The sequence below is a fragment of the Tenrec ecaudatus genome, chromosome 9 (genome assembly GCF_050624435.1).
Source record: "Tenrec ecaudatus isolate mTenEca1 chromosome 9, mTenEca1.hap1, whole genome shotgun sequence".
Classification (NCBI taxonomy): domain Eukaryota; kingdom Metazoa; phylum Chordata; class Mammalia; order Afrosoricida; family Tenrecidae; genus Tenrec; species Tenrec ecaudatus.
The window spans coordinates 65,103,395-65,123,298 of record NC_134538.1 but is presented as its reverse complement, the minus strand read 5'-3'; the positions used below and the strand labels follow the sequence as shown (position 1 = coordinate 65,123,298).

Below are 19,904 nucleotides of genomic sequence, written 5' to 3'. Positions count from 1 at the left end.
GACTGTAGGGTTATTGGAAGTCAGAGCGGGCGGCAGTGGGTTTGGACTGCTTTGGGTGCCACGAATAAGGCTTAAAAAAAGTCCACGGGAAAACTCCTCCTCCTTTAATTGCAGTCTTCCATGAACTTTCTGAGGCGCCCTCCGGAGTCTTGTAATACTAACCCCTGCACCTATGGATGTGATCCTGTTTGGGAATGAAACTTCCTTTGGTGTGTTCATGAGGCTACGTATATTCTTGGAGAGCGTGACTTGGTGATATGAAAAGACCAGATTAGACTCGGGTATAAGCACTAAGCGGGGAAGGATAGACACCCGTGATTGCTGAGATACCCAGAAATACTGCCATTATGGAAGCTGAGTGAGCCCGTATCTGCCCCCAGGGCTGACAGAGAGCGAGACTTCCCTTAGAACTCATGCTCTGAATTTGGATTTCTAGCCTCCTAAACTGCAAAATTGGTGCTCTGGCGGTGTAGTGGTTATGCGTTGGGCTAGGAGCCGCCAGGTCATCAGTTCGAAACCACCAGCAGCTCCACAGGAGAAAAAGTAGAGTCAGTTTCGGCAACTCACAGGGGGTAGTGCTGTATTGTCCTACAGGATCACTGAAGGCAGGCATCGACTGGACAGCAGTGAGTTTGTGTTCTGATACTGAGCAAATGTATCCAGCGGTGGTTTACCTGTTAGTGGACTCCTTGGACAGAAGACTGAGGCAGCCGTGCTCGAGAGAAGAGATAACACATTCCCTGCCTATGGGATGCAAGGCCTCCTAGGACCTGTGTGTGAGGTAGGGGTGGCACTTGTCTCTAAGATAAGGCAGCCAGGACTTGCCTGTCCTACCCAGCAACTGCTACTGCCCTCTGGTCGTGAGGCCAAAGCCATCTCCTGCTACTCAGACACAGTTTGAGGATTAAGAGTGATATAATATAACCAAGGAGGCCTCTGGGCATGGCCTTCTCCTGAGGATTCTGGGAAATCATTTTCTTCCTTGGAGGTGGGAGAAACTCTCTACTGACAAGACTGACCCCCTGTGAGGCATCCCTGAGAAGCCACATGGGCCACCCTGATGCATCATTGGGTGCTGAAGCCACCTGGAGACCCCTGCCAGTGCTGAGATGCTTACATTGCCGCCACTGGACCCAAAGGCTTTCTACCCATTGGGCTAGGATCGTCCTGCATTTGGCGTCACTGCATGTGTTTTGTGAGTCTGAAGAGGACTTTATAGATTGCTATTGGACATATGGGCTGATATCTGACTTATGGACTTGATCTGGACTGGGAAGTTTCCTCAGTATTCAACTGTTATTGCATATAAACTTCTTTCTTATTCACATATGCAAATCCATGGATTTGTTTCCCTAGTCTCCCAGACTAACACAGTAGGTAAGCTTGGAGCTACCAAAAGGCACAAAGAAGGCAGCTTTTCTGTTCTCTATGGCTGGAGCCCGGGTCACAGAGTGGTTCCAGGTTGGCCTGCTAACCACAAGATCAGCAGTTTGAAACCACCAGCTGGTCCATGGGAGAAAAATAAGGTTTTGTACTCCCATGGAGAGTTGTAATACCAACTAAGAAAATATATATGGGTATCTTTGAAAAGAGAGTTACCGTCTCGGAAACCCACAGGGGCAGCCTATCCCAGCAGGTTCACTATGAGTCAGAGCTGACTCCATAGCAGTCAGGTGGATTGAAGTAGAGAGGACTGGAAGGTGACTTGTGAAGCAACGATGGTTGTCACTTTCCTGCCTGCCACGTGAACCCCCCCCCCCCCACCACCACTATCAGAGTCTACCTTAAGACCCACCTCACCCAGCAGGGCGTCATCTCAGAAGTTCACTCAGCTCATCAATTACTGGTAAATAGCACCCCTGGGGAGTGGCAAGCCGTTTGGGCTCACCTAGAGGTTGGCAGCTCAAACCCACCCAGTGGCATGCAGAGCAAAGACCTGGCGATCTGTTTCTATCAAGAGACCAGCCAAGAAAATCCTACTTTGTCGTAACTTGTTAGCACACAAGTTAGCGTCAACTTGGTAGTCACTTTGTTGTTGTTGTTTTCTTAATGAATTAAATAAGCGACAATAAGGATTTCGGTACAAAGAGTTTGTTCGTTTTTTATTGACATTGTAAGAAACTTTTTTTTTTCTTTGTTACAAAAGGACTAAGTGGTTTTGAAAGCAAAAGTCGAGTTCATCTGCCGGCTGAGCTGCAGGGCCCCTGGCCTTGAAGCAGGGGCCAGAGCCTCCCAGAGGGCTGCAGGCTGATCCACGGGGGCCCTGGGGCCCTTACATCCGAACACTATTTCTATAATACTTAAATGTATTTACACACGTTTCTTTTAAAAAAGGATTACACGTTTTATTTTTTAAAAATCTAAAAAAGGTGAAAAAAATGACCTTGGGTTTTATCTTCCATGTTTGCAGGACACACACAGTAACTTTTCAGACGAGAACATCCTCCTATCGGTCCCAAACAACACAGGAACACCAGAGGTGACGAGGCGACAGCTCAGACTGGACAGCAACTGTGTGCTCTCTGACCAGCCAGCCGCACAGCCTCGGAGCTCAGGTTTGGCAACATCAATTGGTCCCTCGTAGTGACAAGATGAACATAAAATAAGGCACATACATTGCAAGAATCGAAACACTGTGGCTCAAAAGGATATGCCGACGCGTGAGGGACTGGGGTCCGTCTCCTTCAGCTTTTAGAAGAAAAAGAAAGCAAACTGGTTCGGGAAAATGTTAGAATACGATTGGTGCCCACGTCGAGAGGAGTGCCACGTGCGAGTCTGCGTGGAAGAGTGGGAGGGCCACGGCAGTGACTGAGCGCCGACTCCCTGAGCTCAACACGAGAGGGCAAGAAGGTGGGAGGCTGGAGGTGCGGCCATGACACTGGGTGTCAAGTACTGAGGTTCAAGTCCACCCAGCAGCCTCTTGGGAGAAGGGCCTGATCAAGCTCAGCCACGGGGGACTACTGGACACAGTTGTACTTTGAGACACGTGGGTCACCACGAGGGCGGAGCAAGAACGCTCCGATAGCTAAACAGGATATTGCGCCTCCAAAATCCTCACTGGACTCTGTCGCAACAGACCATTGAAATCCTCCTTCTTCTTCCCGCCCTCCTGGCCTCCGGCCTTTGGAAATGTCCATCCCAGGAGGAGCCAAATCCTGAGCTGGCTCGGCAGTGTCCCCTGCGGACTGCAGGGAGTCACGAGAAGACAAGCATGCCGAGAAAACGGGAGCAACACAGAAGAGCCTGCCGCGGACCCCAGGGCTGGTCGGAATCCAGTGCCCATCCTTACGGGGAGGATGGAAGCTGACATGGGGAAAGGCACCCCCCCCCAACTCAAGAGTGGATAGAAGTGGGGCAAAACCTTCCGAGAGTCTGTGAAACATTAACAAGAAACCTGGCGAATGTGAGCTTCAGGGAAAATTACGACTCACTGATTTGGGTGCCACGTGGCAGGGCGTCCTCTCCTGAGCTCAGAGGAGCAGTTCTCTTTGGGTTTGGGGCCCTATTATTCCAAAGGAGATGTGTCCCTGGGTTTTAAAGACGTCCCTACACGTGGGAAAATGGCAGGACGCCCCACTGTCCATCTCGGGCATAGCTGGTCAAAGGTAAATCTGTTTTCAGCCGCAATGTCCCGAATGGCAAATTTACCTCCAAGCTGAGGTTTCTGGTCCAAAGGAGGACAACTTAAACATGAGAAAAAAGGCTGGACCTAACATTCTAACCTCTAACACTTTATTTTACTTAAATTTGTCTTCCTAACACTAAGTTAAGTGGCGGAATAAAGGGGCAATGCCACACATACAATTACGAACTACTGTGGACCAGTCAAGTCTAGGGGCGGATGGGGCAGAAAACAGCAGGTACTTGAGGTGTTAAAATTTTATTTTCAAGTGTACATATTTAAAAAAATAACTTGCTGGATAATCCATGTACTTTTTTGCACACATAGTATGTGTTTTATGTGTATCAACCGCACACGGGGGATGGTAGCTGTTGTTTTGTTTCCATTTTCCATCTTAAATGTTTTAATCCCAAACACGATATCTATCCACATTATGAACTTGAGCTTCTTAAATGAATGCGGTATTTAATGAGATGTTAAAACCAAAAAAAAGGGGGGGGATAGGGGTGGGGTGGGGCATCCACACAGCTACTAATCATCTTCTCTATGGGTCTTAAATGCTAAAAATGGTTGAATCAGTTTATCCCAAATACCATTTTATGTGTGGACCTTCTTCTTTTACAACTACGTTTTATAAATCCCTTAAAACTGGGGGCTAAAAATAGAAATAACCCCTCACTATCATGAAAATTAACCTTTAAAGACAGAGCTGGTTATGGGGTTGTTTCCATATTCCTGTACTTAGAGCTATAGACGATCAATTCTCAGTTATCGACGACAATGGCAAAGAAATGGAGCCTAATCAATGAATACAGCGAGCGAGCCCACAAGAAACTCTCAAATGAATTCTACCCCCACACTTGAATCTGCAGTTCTGCCAACTCCTGGCTACAAGAGATACAAGCAGCTGAGCGGTGGGGTGTCACCAGCCGGCACTTTGCTTGCTCTCACTACATCACGGAATGCTAGAGCACGCTCCAGAAGATTGAGGGAGAAGATGTAAACTAGCCAGACTACTGAGAACTGATCATCTAGCCACACCCATCCAAAGCACTCGAAGATTTTGAGACTTCAAAACCCAAACATTTTGTGAGGAAATCATTTCACTTGCAAGAGTCCAAAATTTCCACTCATGCATGGTAGAAAGTATGCCCTGACTGCGGGGAGGGGGGGAATGTTAAAAATCTGTCACCTAGGCTAGAGTGTACCCACAAAAGATTCTTAACTCACTATCCACATTCTGGTGCCCACGATCAGGGAGAAGAACGGGAAGAGCCGAGGGTCTATAGAGGGACATTGAAAAGCTGGGACCACACCCCTTTGGTCACAAGCTCACCAACTCCGGTCTCCTTTGAGTGGCGGAAAACCCTACATCCTGTCCTCTGCCCTCTCTTCTGCAAGAAAGCACATGCACAGCAAACATTTCCACCGGCTTAAACTAAGCAGGGGGCAGGCTTACCACTAAAGAAAATAGGAAAGGTTGGGGTTCGAGTTTGTGTAACAATACTGACTCAAAGCTGATATGGAGACCGTTGCTCCCTAGAATACTTTAGGGCTTTTCAAAGTCCTTTTCCATAAAAGGAATATACTTGAAACACATCCCAGTCAGGTGAGATGAGATTGCTAGAACACCTACACCAACCCTGCAGCCCTCCAGCGGATTCCAACTCAGCACCCCCACACCCCCGACAGGACCAAGCGGAGCTGCCGCCCACAGGTTTCTCCAGGCTGTGAACCTCCGCGGAGGCAGACTGCCACATCGTTCTGTGGGTCCCACGCTCCTGCAACCTTTTGGTCAGCACCCGAGGACTTGACCCCCGCAGAAAACAAAACAGAACCGTCCGTTTCCTCTGTCAGCCTCCGACAGTGTGATGCATGTTGGCTGTCCTGCTCCTAGGACACGCCTACTGCATGACTGCCAGGAACTTGCTTTCTTCTGCAAGGGAGGTCAGCAGAGAGCTCATGTCCCCGATGGCCATGTTGGTGGTGCTCACGGACAGCGCGGGGAAGGGGAGGGCCGCTCGGGGAGTGGTGAGGCGGGAGGAGCTGTGGGAAAGGTTCTGAAGGATGCTGGGGCTCAGGGCTCCTGACAGCAGGCTGGTGTGGTCCCCGTCATCGATGATAGCATCAAAATCAATCTGCACCCCCTCCAGGTCATGACTGTCCAGGCTGTCCACGGTGCTTGTCACCTGGTTAGCACCTGGGGACAATAACTCGGGGTTTTCGGCGCCGCTGGCTCCCTGGAGCAGGCAGGTGGCTTCGGACATGAAGGAGTCCGCTTTAGTGTCTTGCGGACCGAAGCCCATGGTTTGGTCATAGAACTGACCAGAGTAATTCTGCAAATCTGCACAGAGCTGCTGGGGCGGCCCCTGCATTTCCATCTTGATGCTATTCAGCCTGCAGGTCTGACTGGGGTCACTGACGGGCCCCTGCTGCAGAGCCAGGCTCCCCCTGGGGCCCACTGGGCGCCGGCTGCCCCCGAAGCTAGCGCACTGCTGGTAGCCCCTGCTCACGGCCACGCCGGAGGGCTGCATGGTGAGGCTCTGCAGCCCAGAGAGGCAGCTCTCGGGCCCTAGATAGACGCTGGCTTGTGAGGTAGCACTTACCTGCCCTAGCACCCCCTGCCCCGGGCGGCCCCCACCTTGGTGGTGCATGTTGTCGCTAATGAGCGGGGCAGCGAGGTACCCCTGTCCCACCAGATCTGGGTCCTGCAGGCCAGTCACCGTGTTACCAGCTGACGCCCCAGGGGCCACTGGCATGCCGAAATTGGCCTGGCTTCCATTCCCTGGCACCATGGCCGCTTTCAGCTTGGATCCTTGAACCCCAGATCCACAGGCACCGTCCAGGGGGCCAGGGGGGGCTGGCTGCCTGTTTAGACAGCTCCCGTACTGTGGGGCCTTGTAGGGCTGTTCATGAAAGCCCTTCCCATTGCTGCCGCCGCCGTGAATCACCAAGGGCTCGGGGGCCCCGTAGGAGCCCCCGCTCTCCCCGCCGAGCGCCGGGTACCCGCCTGCGGCTGTGGCGGTGCCGGCCCCGTTGCGCAGCGGAGGCTGCTGCTGGACCACCATGTTGTTGTACAAGCCAAAGGCCCGGGCCGGCGGCAGCGGGCCGCGCGGGCCGCACTTGAGCTTCGAGGTGGCCGGCTCGGCGCTCCCGGAGCTGACCTCGTTCCACTGGATGGGCAGGTCGCTCTTCCTGGCGTCCGCGCCCGGCGGCTCGAGGCCCGGGTACCGCTGGCCCACGTGGCTGTCCGGCAGCGCCGGCGGGTCGAATCCACTGTGCCCGCTGCCCAGGCCGGGCGCGTGCGGCGCCTTGGCCTCGTCCAGGGCGCCGGCCTGGAAGTGCTGCTCGCAGCCCGCTTGCTTCTGCGAATTCAGATACTGCACCACGTCATCCGGCAGGAGGTCCTCGTCGGTCAGGCCGGCGTCCGCCCCCATGGTCAGCGCCTCCAGCGGGACGTCCTCGCTGATGCTCGGCGGGCAGGGCGACGCGTACACGTTGCGGAGCTGGCTGCCCTCGGGCCGCGCGTAGTTCTGCAGCGCCGCCCGCTTGTCGGCGGCCGGCGGCCACGCCGGGGCATTGCAGCCGCTGAGCCGCGGCACCCGGGGCAGGGACGCGCTCTCCGACAGCGTCCTCACCGGGTCGCTGGCTCGCCGCACGCTGTTGCCCAGCGCGTCCCGCGGGAGCAGATGGCGCCGGCCGTAACTGTGCGTGCCGCCGTCGCTGCATCTCCGGGGAGGGTTGACGGGCGGCAGGGGGACCCCGGACTCCCGGCCGTCCCCGAGCAGCGCCAGGCGCGTCTTCAGGCTCATCCTCTCCATGTTGGGCAGGGGCGTGGGCGGCGGGCCGCCCGTGGCCGCAGCATACTTGGCCTTCAGGCGGTACTGCTGGGCCGGCGTGAGGCTGAGCAGGCTGGGCAGCCCGTCGCACTGGCTGGCCTCGCTGGACCTCCGCGAGGCGTCGGTGGAGATGGGGTCGTAGGAGTCGGCCACACTCACGTTGTGGAGCCGGCCCTCGGCCTGCGAAGCCTCGCTGGACCGCCGGCTGGAAAAGCAGGGGGAGATGCCCGAAGAGCGGCGGCTGCTCAGGTAGGCCGAGCTGATGGTGCTGCTGCTACTGTCCCGCCGGTTGAGCATGTTGAGCATGGTCACGTCCACCCCGGACAGGTCGCTTCGGCTCGGGAGAAGGGTCAAGGACCCGCCCAAGTTGCAACTATTATTGGACTGTGTGCCTGGGGGGAGAGAGAGAGAGAAGGACACGGTGAAGTCTGATTCTTGCCCAGGCCAACCGACTGGGGTCATTCTGCAAACGTGCTTCTCCAAAGGGCCAGGCAATAAGTCTTTTTGGTTCCACCGGCCACCCTGTCCCTGGTCCAAGGGCTCCACTCGGAAGTGTAGCAGCAGTGCTGCTAGAGAAAATAGGTACATTAACAAGGCCGGATGGGTTCTAATAAAACTTTATTTATAAAGTAAGTGCCAAACCATACATACTTGGTGAAGGAGCCTTTGTTTTTCAGCCCCTGGTTCAAATAAAGTAAGAGTACCACCACCACCACCACCACCACCTCCACCACCACCACCACCTCCACCACCCCACCCCACCCCACCCCAGTGGAGTTAAAACCACAGCACAGGGACAGAATGAAGGATCTTGGGATTTGAAGCGTCATTTACAGTTGAGTCCACAGGTCAAAGGTAATCCAGGAGTTTCATATCCACGCCCAGGGCACATGAGACACAGGAGCTGGTAGGATGGGATGGTTCGCTCTTAGGTGATGCTTCAGGTACTCAATGGGATCTCGGAAACCACAAGTGGCTTGGCGACTGACAACGGGACAGGCCACCTGCCGTTGTATACGGAGGGCAGACAGCAGTGGCTGCGGACCCCCTGGCTTTAGACAGGAAACCCGGGCAGAGGAGTCACCAAGCAGCGGTGGCGCCACTGCCAGCAGGGTGATTATGGTCCCCTGGTCACTCAGGGGCGTGACCAGCCCTGAAACTCACCGTTTCCTATGAGAGGAGAGACGGCAGGGGCTTTGGGGGGTAGAATGGGGTTCAGCCTCGGGAGCATTCCATTCACTTGTTTTAGCCTTTCCAACTTCACGTGCTCCATCCATTTGGTCCCTGTGGCATTTCTCCTGGCTTGCAACGCGAGGGCTGTGGTTGCGGTGGAAATGGTCGAGTCCATGATTGGGGTTTCCTCGATGGCGCCGAGGTCGGCTACACTCCCGCCATCGGTCAGATGAAGCTCGAGCCCACCGTGGGGACAGTTGCTGACGGGGGACTGCTGGCTGCTGCATGAAGACTGACCACCAGGGCTTGGCTGAGATGTCTGGGGGGTCAAGAGGGCAGAGAGGAAATCTCAGCGGGAGAAGTCAACAACAGGGAGCCGAGAATTCGAGCTCATGCACAACCAAGACCTTCAGGATGATGGGTCGGCTGAATGAGAGGGGAAACTACGTGGGCGTGAAGGGAGGTGGTTTCTCTAGACCACGGCGACGGAAGGGTCGCCCAGCGGGGTCAGTGGAGTGGATGCTAGGTGAGGTGGGGGGGCATGGCGTCGGCACTGGAATTCTGGTAAGAATGCTGACTGTGAATGGACGTCCTAGGCTCCAATTGCACCTCTGCAAATGTATTCTTCCGGCAAATGACTTTGGCAGCTCTAAACCGCGGTTTCCTTATCTACAAAGTGAGGGCAATTTGCATTATGGGCCTGTTGTGAGAACACTGCAAAAGGGCCGAGCATGGCATCAATCGGCACCAGGAGCACCAGCAAATGTTCTTCTCCTGGGGCGCTTTCTGCTTTGTGTTCACTTTGCTAAGTGACAACTTAGAGGTTAAGATTGCTCCACATATTACCTCCTCTCCAACAAGACTCCCTCTGAACTATTCAGGGCTTTTAACCAAAGTCTGGAACTAACCTCCTCCAACCTTTTCCTACCACGGAGAACCTCAGTGAGGTTGTGGATTAGTAAAGGTAGGATGTCAAGGTAAAACACTGACTGTCTAGCTCCTGTCTGTCAGAAAGGAAGAATTCTGTGAATCACAGCGGCTAGGAGCCGGTAGAATTGTTTCATGGCTCCTTCTGCTTGGTTCCCTATAATCTCACTAGAACAGTGGGATGTTCCTCACCCCCGCCTGCACCCCACAGTTCCTCAAGCAAGTGAATCCTATAAGAAAATCCTACAACGAAATGAGGCCTTCATAGCCTCCAGCTTCTCAATCAGAAGCAGGATTCCCCAACAAGGAGCTTCTAGAAGTGGGGAGAGGGTGGGGGTCCCACTGTTTGGGGAGTTCAACTGGCTTTATGAGACGGAACCAATGATACGAAATGGCTGCAGTGAGCTGGACCGATGATGCAGTCTAATTAGTTTTTGTTTTAACTTTTTAATAACAGCATTTTAATAAGCACTAAAATGAAATTTATATTAAATCGGTTTTTATAAATTGCTTTGATGCCGTCTGATTCTTATCAATTGGATCTTCTGAGAAGTTCAGTGACTTCCCAAAGTCATAAAGTACAGCCAGCCTAAAACCTCAGCCCAGTGCTACTTTGTTCCTCAAATTGGTAATATCTCCTCCAATGTTCCGATGGAAAAGGAAGCCACTAATAGAAGCCAGAAGAGAAAATGCTCTTGGGAGAGGAAAATTGCACCATCAGACGGCTGAAGTCTATGGTGGCTTGCTAAGTGTTGTCAGGAACGGAATTGGGAGGTAGGGCTTCTCCGTGAAACCTAGGGCTGTATTTCTGTTCTAGCAGTACATGCCCCACCCCCAAGCACATGAACAAGGAGAGGACCATCTACCTATGAAGGGAGTGCCACATGACACACATGGGCAACCAAGCAGAGCACAAGAACATGGGCATATTTGATCTCGCTGGCATGAGGCGCTGCTTCGCTTTGGGCCACGGTGTGCCAGGCCACTTTACCGACCCCTCCAGTTCCGGGGAGTGGTCCCGCTTTGGCGGAGGCCTACTTAGTCTGTGTGTGTAGATATGCACATACACACACACACTCCAGAGGACACTGAAGAAGGCACACAGACACCTTCAGTTACAGAACTGCTTATATGAGCTTACACACCAAAAAACAATGAATCATTAAAAACCAAGGTAGTCAGGTCCTCCTCAACGAAGGGGGGGTAGGTCCGATCCATGAATGGATTCTCCCCAGTAAATACAACGATTACATGGCGCTTGAGAACATCTGCTTGGTTGGCCAGTTGGGTTTGTTATGGAAACCAGGACGAACAGAACAATGGCAGTCACCATCTAACATTCTCTACATGCCGGGGTGCAGAACCATCACTCCTACGTTGGAGACACAGCTGAGGAATGGGTACTACCAACGTGAGCACAACACGAAAGAAAGGTGAAGGGAACAAAATTAAGTGCTAAAGTGGAAACACAAGGGCAGAGAAGCCAAAATTCCCTCACCTTATTACCCACTGTCCTTAGGAAGTGAGAACAAGACATTGAGGAGCATTAGACAGAGGAGACATTGGATCAATGAGAAAAAAGAAGAAAGAATTTAATTCATAGCATGATGAGCAAATCAAAGACAGGTTGATTTTTTCCTAAAGTAAGATTAGCAATCTCAATCTGATGGGCTGCAGTAAGCATCTATAAAGCATAATTAGATTCGTGTGTGTGTACTAAGCATCTATAAAGCATAATTAGATTCATGTGTGTGTACTTGTACACCACTGTGTACTAAGTTTATTACCCCCACTGCGTCTCAGTTTCCTGACTTGTAAAACACAGGACTTACTCTTGCTCTCTACAATCTCTTTCAGCCTTGATTTTCCATGATTTAATTAGTGTAGAAATTATTTCTCCGAGTGATTCATCTCGGATGTCCTTCAGCTGAATATGTTTCTATTTCGACCAATTATCTTTTGAAACAAGGGGTGTTTCTACATTAACCCAACTGGAAAGGAGATGGCAGGTTTTCCAGAGCTCGGAATGTACCTATTAAAAGACCCTGGGTCCTTAGGATGTCTTAGGAACATAATTATCTTCTGTGGACAAATCTAGGATACCATAAACAGCTTAGCTTGAGATAGTTGATGCTAAGCTATTTGCATACCTTGCACCATTGTCATACAAGTTGGATTTATTCTGAGAAATGGCAATGCTCTTACACCACAATGTGTATAATACACAGCTTATTAACTGGGTAATCTAAAACTATACTGATTACATATACACATACATATATACATACCCCTATACTGTACACACACACACACACAAGTGGCCTGGGGGGCTGCATGTTGGGCTTAGAAGCCCACAGTCAGCAGTTCCGAGAGAGAGAGAGAGAGAGAGAGAGAGAGAGAGAGAGAGAGAGGAGGCTTTCAGTTCCTGTGAAGATTTACAGATTGGAAACTCAAAAGGGCATTTCTGCTCTGGCTCATAGGGTGACTATATCAGAATGGACTCACTGGTATCAAGTATTTAATATGCATAAGGGGCCTTCCGAAATGCATGGAAAAATAGAATGAGGAGATAATGGGAAATTTCCACATTTTTAAAGCCCTTGCATGTGTGTATTAAATACAAAAGACCAAAAAAAAAAAAAAAAACACCCACCAAAACCCAAACAAACTTTACTGCCACTGAGTCTATTTCAGACTCCAAACGACCCTGTAGGACAGAGTAGAGCTGCCCCTGTGGCTTTCCAATAGTAACTCTTTTTTTAAGCAATTTTATTGGCACTTAATCCACATATCTCACAATTCAATAACTCAATCACATCAATAGGAGTTGTACAATCTACCCCCCACTATCACGATCCCAATTCTACCTTACAAATCTGGCTAGACCAGAGGGTGTACACTGGTACAGATGGAAATTGGAAACACAGGGAATCCAGGGCAGATGATCCCCTCGGGACCAGTGGTGAGAGTGGCGATAGCGGAAGGGTGGAGGGAAGGTGCGGCAGAAAAGGGGAACCGATCACAAGGATCTACATAAAACCCCCTCCCTGGGGGATGGACAACAGAACATGGGAGATGTCGGACAGTGTAAGATATGACAAAATAATAATTTATAAACTAACAAGGGTTCATGAGAGAGGGGAGGTGGGGATGGAGGGGAAAAATGAGGAGCTAATACCAAGGGCTCAAGTAGAAAGAAAATGTTTTGAGAATGAGGGCAACAAATGTACAAATATACTTGACACACTGGATGTAGGTATGGATTGGGATAAGAGTTGTATGAGCCCCCAATAAAATGATTAAAAAAGAAGAGTTGTACAATCATTACCACAATCAAGTGTTGAAGCCTTCCCACAATCAAGTGTTGAAGCCTTCCTTCCATACTTCCCCCCACCTTGTAACGAGAGTGGAAAGCCTCATCCATCTCCCCCAGGGCAGCTAGTAGTTTTAAACTGCTAACCTCCTGGTCAGCAGCCTGCCGGTGACCCATAGGCCACCAGGGCTCCTTGCTGCTGCTACGTGTGTGCGTATGCATGAGAGAGAGAGAGAGAGAGATAGAGAGAGAGAGAGAGAGAGAGAGAGAGAGAAACAGCTTCAGGCACTTCATGGGAAACATGAAATTAAAAGATAATGGAATTTTTCTGTGAATTTACCAAAGTCCTTAAGTGCTTTTTAAAAAACAAAGTACAACTCGTTTCTGAAAAATGGTGAACTACCTAAATATCTTACACGTATTATATGGATATACCTGAAGCTCTTACTTACATTGTTTCAGGCGGACTGGACTTACTGTCATCTTTGAAGACATGTTAGAATTCACAGAGAAGCTCAGATCCCTCAGGGACCACCTGTCCTGTCCATGTTGGCAGCACATCCCCCCTCCTTCCCACTGACACATCCTGCTGCAAGGGGTGCTGTGCAAGAAGTCACAGGGACCCAGCAAGCTGCTCTGCTGTAATTTCTAGAAAAGCTTCTTTAAACGGAGTCAGAATCATCCTGTCCTGCAACTTCTACCTGAGATATTCTCCGTGATGGCTCAGACAGGTACAGTCCATGCATCTGGAATGCCTCCACACTGCTGTCCACTCAAGAGTAACCATACACACAGACTGGAGCTGATGGGGGGTGGGGGGAGGGGGGCCCTGAGATGATACATTCTTACAGGAGCAGACAAGCCCTATTTCACACTCACAGCCCCCACGTAGCCCTTTATACACCAGGGGGCCTTCATCCCACTGTACAAAGGGCCAGCACCAAATGTACTGAATAGTCTCTAATTGTGACTTTAAATTTTTCATGTTGTCTTTTAAAATTGCTTAGGAGTTTTATAGCATATACATAATATGCTGATCAAGCAAAGAAAGGGGAATACATGCGTGTCTTCTCAGTCACTAAATCATAAGGAGCTTTTTCCCTATGAAAATTGTTCACTTCCTCTCTGCCTTCTTTGGCAACAACCTAGAAGCCATAGAAATGGACCCAAGGTTCCCAGTCATTCTCTAAACGGCCTTTAGAGTGGCCTTTTCTAAGATGCCATCTTGCCGCCTGCTGCCCCTTCCAAGCCCGCCCTTCCCCTCTCTGACGACCTTCCTCTTTCCGGTGTCTCCTATGGTACCGCTCAGGTCACGGCTCTGACTCGGCGGTGTCAGGACGTGACCATGCAGACGCCCGGCCCCTCTCAGGACTGAACTTGAGCCCTGCCTTCACTTACCTCCGTGCCTCGCCCGGCAGTCCAGCTGAGAATGTGTGCAAGGTTAGCTTGCTCTTGACGGTTCTGTACGGCCATCACTGCCTTCAGCTTCATTCTGATGCCTAGTGGCCCTACAGGACACAGCAGAGCTGCTCCTGGGCTATCCCAAGGCTCTCACTCTGCCCGGGAGTAGAGCACTCCATCTTTCTCTGAGAGGCAGGTAGTTTTGAACTGCTGACCTCACTTCTCGGTCGGCAGCCTGGCACAGAACCACCACGTGCCACCAGGTTCCTAGTGTCAAAGCCCTCATCACATTGCATTGGGCCAGCTTGTGTGTGCGTGTGTGTGGGGGGCGTGGGGGGATCTGTCTGCCTATTCTTCCCTAGATGCTGACATCCCAAAGAACAGGGGCCACGTCTTATTATCTTGGGGGCATCGCAGTAAACAAGACAGAAAACACATTACCGGAAAGACTAAGCAATTGCCCTTGCTTAGAGGCACTCTGAAATGATAGACAGGTGTGCCCGTCTTCCAACAACAAAGGGGTAGGCTGTAAGTGGCTTTAAAAATCTGGCGGGAAATGTGGAAACTCTCTTCTGATCTGATTTATTCTAAGAAGATCAATTTCAAACAAGCCGTCGTGTCACTGATTGGATCTGTGGTCTCTTTGTGTCAGATGCCACCTGGTGCAGTAAAGATGGGGGGAAGTCTAGCCCCACCGCCCAACTATGACCACTCTGTTCTCAAGGCCCCCAGGCCAGCTTGGGAAACCAGAGGGAAACTGAGACATACCATGGGCTTCTCGGCCTTGACCGCTTTCACTTGGAGGCAATCTTCGCGCTTTGAGGTAGTGTTGCTGACGCCCTTCTGCTCACCGGGGGCTCCCTGAGTCTGCCGGCCGGGCGACCTGGCCTGGGGGTGGCTGCCGAAGTCCCGCGGGGGCGGGGGCCGAGGGTGTAAGTCTCCACGCTGCTTCTTAGTGACGTGGGCCTCTGGGCCGTGGACCGTCTTCACGTGTTTCCGGAGGGAGCTGGGGTCGGTGTAGCGCTTCGTGCAGCCTGGGATCTTGCACACGTACGGTTTCTGCCCATTGCCACCAGGAGGAAGAAACAGAGCGTTACTGGAGTGGAAGCCCAGCCTGACCGCCCTGCGGGGTGTCTCACTGTAGTTCCAGTGTTTTCAAAGCCCCGTGTCCTTGGGGGTGTTGACAGACCTCCAAGAGCTAAGTGTCTAATCAAGGCCATGTGAACACTGCTCGGTATTCAGTGGAATCTGAGAGAAAACTCAGAGCGAGCTAAAACACCTAAATTGCCTCTGTGCCTTCCGAGACGCCAAGCCTGTCAGGATCCTACCGAGTGACGCTGCTGGTGGGGACTTGGGTGAAAGAAGGCTTACCAGGTGCCCACAGCCTAAGCAGAAGTCAGCTGGATACGTTTTGGGAGAGACGGTGTGAAGGATTTCTTGGTGGAGGTCCTGGCTTTCAGATCTACTGTCACTCTGCCTCATTAAAATGTGTTATTCACATGTAAGAGCAGTGAGCAGTGTAGGACAGGCCTTCGGAGCGCACTATGGGGTGGGGACATGCTCAAGGCTCTTGCTGTCTAAGGGCCTTCTGATCCTCAAACGTGCAGAGCCCTGTTCTATCCCATCTGTGTGTGGAGACAAGGGTTTCTCGTGGCCCGCCTTTCCCTTGCAAATTCAATTTTCTGTGTGGGTCAGCGGTCAAGGTGGAGCTTTCAAAAATACGACGGAGACTCACAGCTACGTAGTTGAACTCACAGAACTGCGGGCTTTTTTTCGTGGCCATCAGCATAATTGTGACTTCGTTTCCTTACCTTGAGAGCGAATATACCCACAGATACGAGAATGCGGTACACATTTACGAGGACAAGTCCAAAGCATTCCCACTGGGATTCCAGCTCATGCAGAGTGTCATTCTAAACCGACCCAAGCCATGGAACCATGTCTCTGAACTTGCACACAAGTTCCCTGAGAAATGCATCTGGTCTGTGTCCATTAGGGCACTGTTCTGTGTCCTTCTAATAAAGGGCTGGTCATACCAGTGGTTTCGGAGAGCTGTCGGGCCAGTCAAATTCAAGGCAGAGAGATTGGGGATGGGAGTTGGGGGTGGCTCCAGAGACATAATCCTGGCCATCTTGAATGATCTTGGAAGCTTATCATGAAGAAGTGTTAAGAACACTGAACGCTGTACTGGTGAGGGAAAAGAAGCCCAGAAAGGTGGTGCCAAGAAAATAATAATTATTATTATTATTTTAAAAGTATATGAAAATTCTCCTTCCTAAGAATACACGAAGGGGCGCTAGTGGTCTAGTGGGGAGGCATTGGGCTGCAATCCATGGGGTTGGCAGTTTGAAACCCCCAGCAGCTCTAGGGGAGACAGACTGGACTCCCACAAACTGCTCGTCTCGGAAACCCACAGGGCATAGTTGGGAGTCAGACTTGACTCGATGGCAGGGAGTGTGGTTTGGGGACAAGACACTTGCTCTTTCTTCCCTGGAAGAGTATGATACAAGAACAGCTCCAAAAACTTCACTAAGAAACCTCATCCCATCCAACCTGCAGCCTGTATCTTGCCCTCCAGATTTCTTTTGGTTCCCGAAACTCAACGGACATTTAAAAGGAGCAGGACCTGATCTGAGTTGCCCCAGGATGACAGAACTGCCATTTGGACACGGTGTAAATGGAATCGAGGAGCGGACAGCTCTCTGAAGAAGGGCTAGACCGAGGGAAACACTGCCTTCAGAAGTACATCGAGCTAGCAGAAGGACGGACTGGGAAAGAGTAGCTTTACATTTCAGTATGTTTGTTTCAATAAAGTTTCTTTACGTTTGTCGCAACACTTTTTGACTTACCCTCATATACCTATGTATACCAGAAGATGAGCTATTAGGTAAGCAACACTGATGACAATCATGATTAGTAAAGCATACCCATTACGTTAAAAAGATGCCCAGTCTTTTAGAATATATGTGTCTGAGAGATGCTTTTTCACTAAAAGCCCCAGAACGATTGAATGCTACCTCAAAATGGTGAACTGCCCTAATGCACAGAGGCAACGCTCCTAAAATTATCCTGAGAGACTATACCTCCGAACTTGAGATGCCTTTGGGTAGAATCGATTCCCATTAACGACGAATTACTCTATTCAGGAGCTCATGTGATTCGCAGAGTATGTATACTGAAATGAGCACATCACACTGTATGCATTAGGGGGAGAAGAATAGCTCCGGTGATTAGTGCTATTACCTTACAGTAGGCTGCTCTTGGCCTCGCGCTTGCTCACCGCACTGCAGGGCCAGGGCGCGCCGTCTGAAGGCACACCTGGGCGTAGGGGCCTCGTGTGTGTGGATGGGGAAGAGAGGCAGCATGGCGCTAGGCCAGCATCCATGCTGAAAGACTACTTGTTCGAGGTGCACTGAGGCTGGAAGGATCCGCCAACCCCTACCTTTCCGAGAAAAGCAAGAGCTACACGTGTGCACTTGCTCATGTGCCTTGAAACACATTAACACGGTCACGAAGCGTGGAGCCTAGGTTTTGCTGCCACCAACGCCTGGCATGAACTCATGAAATGTAAGCAAATGACAGCTTGAAATCACGTCCATCCCTGCGTTGCCCTGCCTTTGGAATAATGACAGTACCATACGACAACAACAAGCGACAACACGGCAGGAAACCAGCCGCGGCCGTGAAGTCTTAACCTAATATAGTATCTTAAAGAACTGACTAGAAACCATGCCGGGTTTCTGAGACTACCTCCCAAGAGCACTGGGAACTTCAGGTGTCTGGAAATTCTATTTAACCAACGCTGACTCATCTGTGTAAGTTTTTTTTTTGGGGGGGGGGGGCTGGAGTGCATTTGAAGATGCGACTGGCTGTCTTCACAGTCAGCGTCAGCTGTCAACACATTGCTTCTGTCCTCTCAGTGGGGACTCCTGCTCCTCGGTGGGAAATCTAAGCTAAACACCCCGACTGGCTGACTGACTGGTAGGGGCAGTTCCCAGCAACCCCAAACCCAGCTTGGAGGTGGGGGGGAGGTGGTTCCAGAAGGTCCCTCTCCAGAGACATTTCTTTCATGACCAGGTCTTTTCTCCGCCTTACTCCTGAAGCACCGAGCCCCCCTCTGGAACTTCAGGACTCGCTCATGCGGGAAATGGCCTAGGGAAAATAAAACCCCAACAGGGTCCCCGCCTCCCCCAGGGCCCTGACCTCGTTGGAGTGCGTCCTGTTCTGGTGCTTGGCGCGGTCGGAGGCGTTGGAGAAGGCCTTGCTGCAGCCCTCGTGCTCGCAGACGTACGGCTTCTCGCCGGTGTGAGACCTCAAGTGGGTTTTCAAGTTCTCCAGTCTCGAGTAGGCCTTTGTACAGCCTTCAAACTGCGGACAGCAGGTAGAGCGGGGTTACGCCACACAACAGCAGATTAGCCCCCCCCACCCCCACCCCCGCCCCGGGAAACGGATGAAAAACCGATGTTTCGAGGGTCAGCAGCTTTTCAAAACCAAATAACAAAAGTCCACTAAACTGCACGTATGGGGATCCGTGCAGTGCAAGATGGAGTACTTTCAGGCCTGGTGAAAGTGCTCAAGTGTTTGAGTTGTTTTTATTTTAATGGACCGCTCAACCTGGACAATGGGTTTCATTATCTGCTCATTGATCTCCTCGAATTCCCACTGATTTCGGATTCAGCACAAAGTTCATTAACAGGGCTTTGTGTCCATACAAAGACATGGAATTGGATCGGGCTTGGGAAGGGCCTTTAAGATGTAAAGGACCTGGGGCTAAGCGATGCCCACTGCCACTCAGTAGAGGAAGGCTTAAACCTGCAGGAGCCCCAGGCTACAGTCTGTCCCACACTGTGGGGCCCGCGAGAAAAGACGGGGAAATGCTAAAACCAGCTACAGAGATTAGCTCTGTCCAAAGGCCAACTTACACTTGCTAAGCAGGAAGCTGGCACTTTGCATGCCCTCCAAGTTCATGGGTGCCATTAGCAATGCATAGGGTGGCTGCGTCCTATTTGCAATGCCAGTTGTCCCTGCTGCCACCTGCCTTCCCTCCTCACAGCTGTGCTGTCCAGCGCTGTAGCAATGAGCCACACGGGGCTATTTCCATTCCCATGGAAAGTCATTAAATTTCAATTGAATGCAAGAAGTTAGTTCTGAGGTTGGAGGAGCCTTATTCTAAGTGCTCACATGTGGCCGGTGCCCACAGGGTTGAGCTGAGCAGACAGTAAACTTCCAACATTCCCTAAGATTCTTCTACCAGCGACTCTCTGGCTCTTGTCTTATTCATGTGCAAACCCAGGCGTTTACCACTCAACTCTTCTTCCCCTCCTCCCCAGTGCTGTCTAGTCCACCTGCCTGGACACCCCTCCCAGGAGATTATAAAGATTATAAAGATATTAAAGTGAATACGGATGCCCGTTTGTGCGACCCGAGCCCCCTCCACCACTCAGTGGCTTCCCACGTGGGCACTCACAGTGCATTTGTGAGGCTTCTCCCCGGTGTGTCTTCTCATGTGCACCACCAGCATGTACTGGGCTTTGAAGGGTTTCTGCTCCCGGGAGCAATCCAGCCACCGGCACACGAACTCCTTCTTCTCCCCGTGGATGTGGTCGTTATTTATATGCTGCCATTTGGA

The 19,904-nt window shown here is 51.2% G+C and overlaps 1 protein-coding gene across 2 annotated transcripts in view; it reads right to left on the bottom strand.

Annotated features, from left to right (window-relative positions):
* Positions 1–2,086: 2,086 nt before the first annotated feature.
* The window catches only part of GLI3 (GLI family zinc finger 3), a 335,268-nt gene continuing 317,450 nt past the window's right edge, over positions 2,087–19,904 (bottom strand). For both annotated transcript variants that reach the window (XM_075558170.1, XM_075558171.1), the window contains exons 11-15: positions 19,743–19,892; positions 18,479–18,643; positions 15,044–15,334; positions 8,626–8,953; positions 2,087–7,853 (exon numbers count right to left, since the gene is read on the bottom strand). In XM_075558170.1, the coding sequence (XP_075414285.1) occupies positions 5,527–7,853; positions 8,626–8,953; positions 15,044–15,334; positions 18,479–18,643; positions 19,743–19,892 (3,261 nt within the window). In that variant the 3' untranslated portion in view covers positions 2,087–5,526. The remainder of the gene's footprint in view (positions 7,854–8,625; positions 8,954–15,043; positions 15,335–18,478; positions 18,644–19,742; positions 19,893–19,904) is intronic.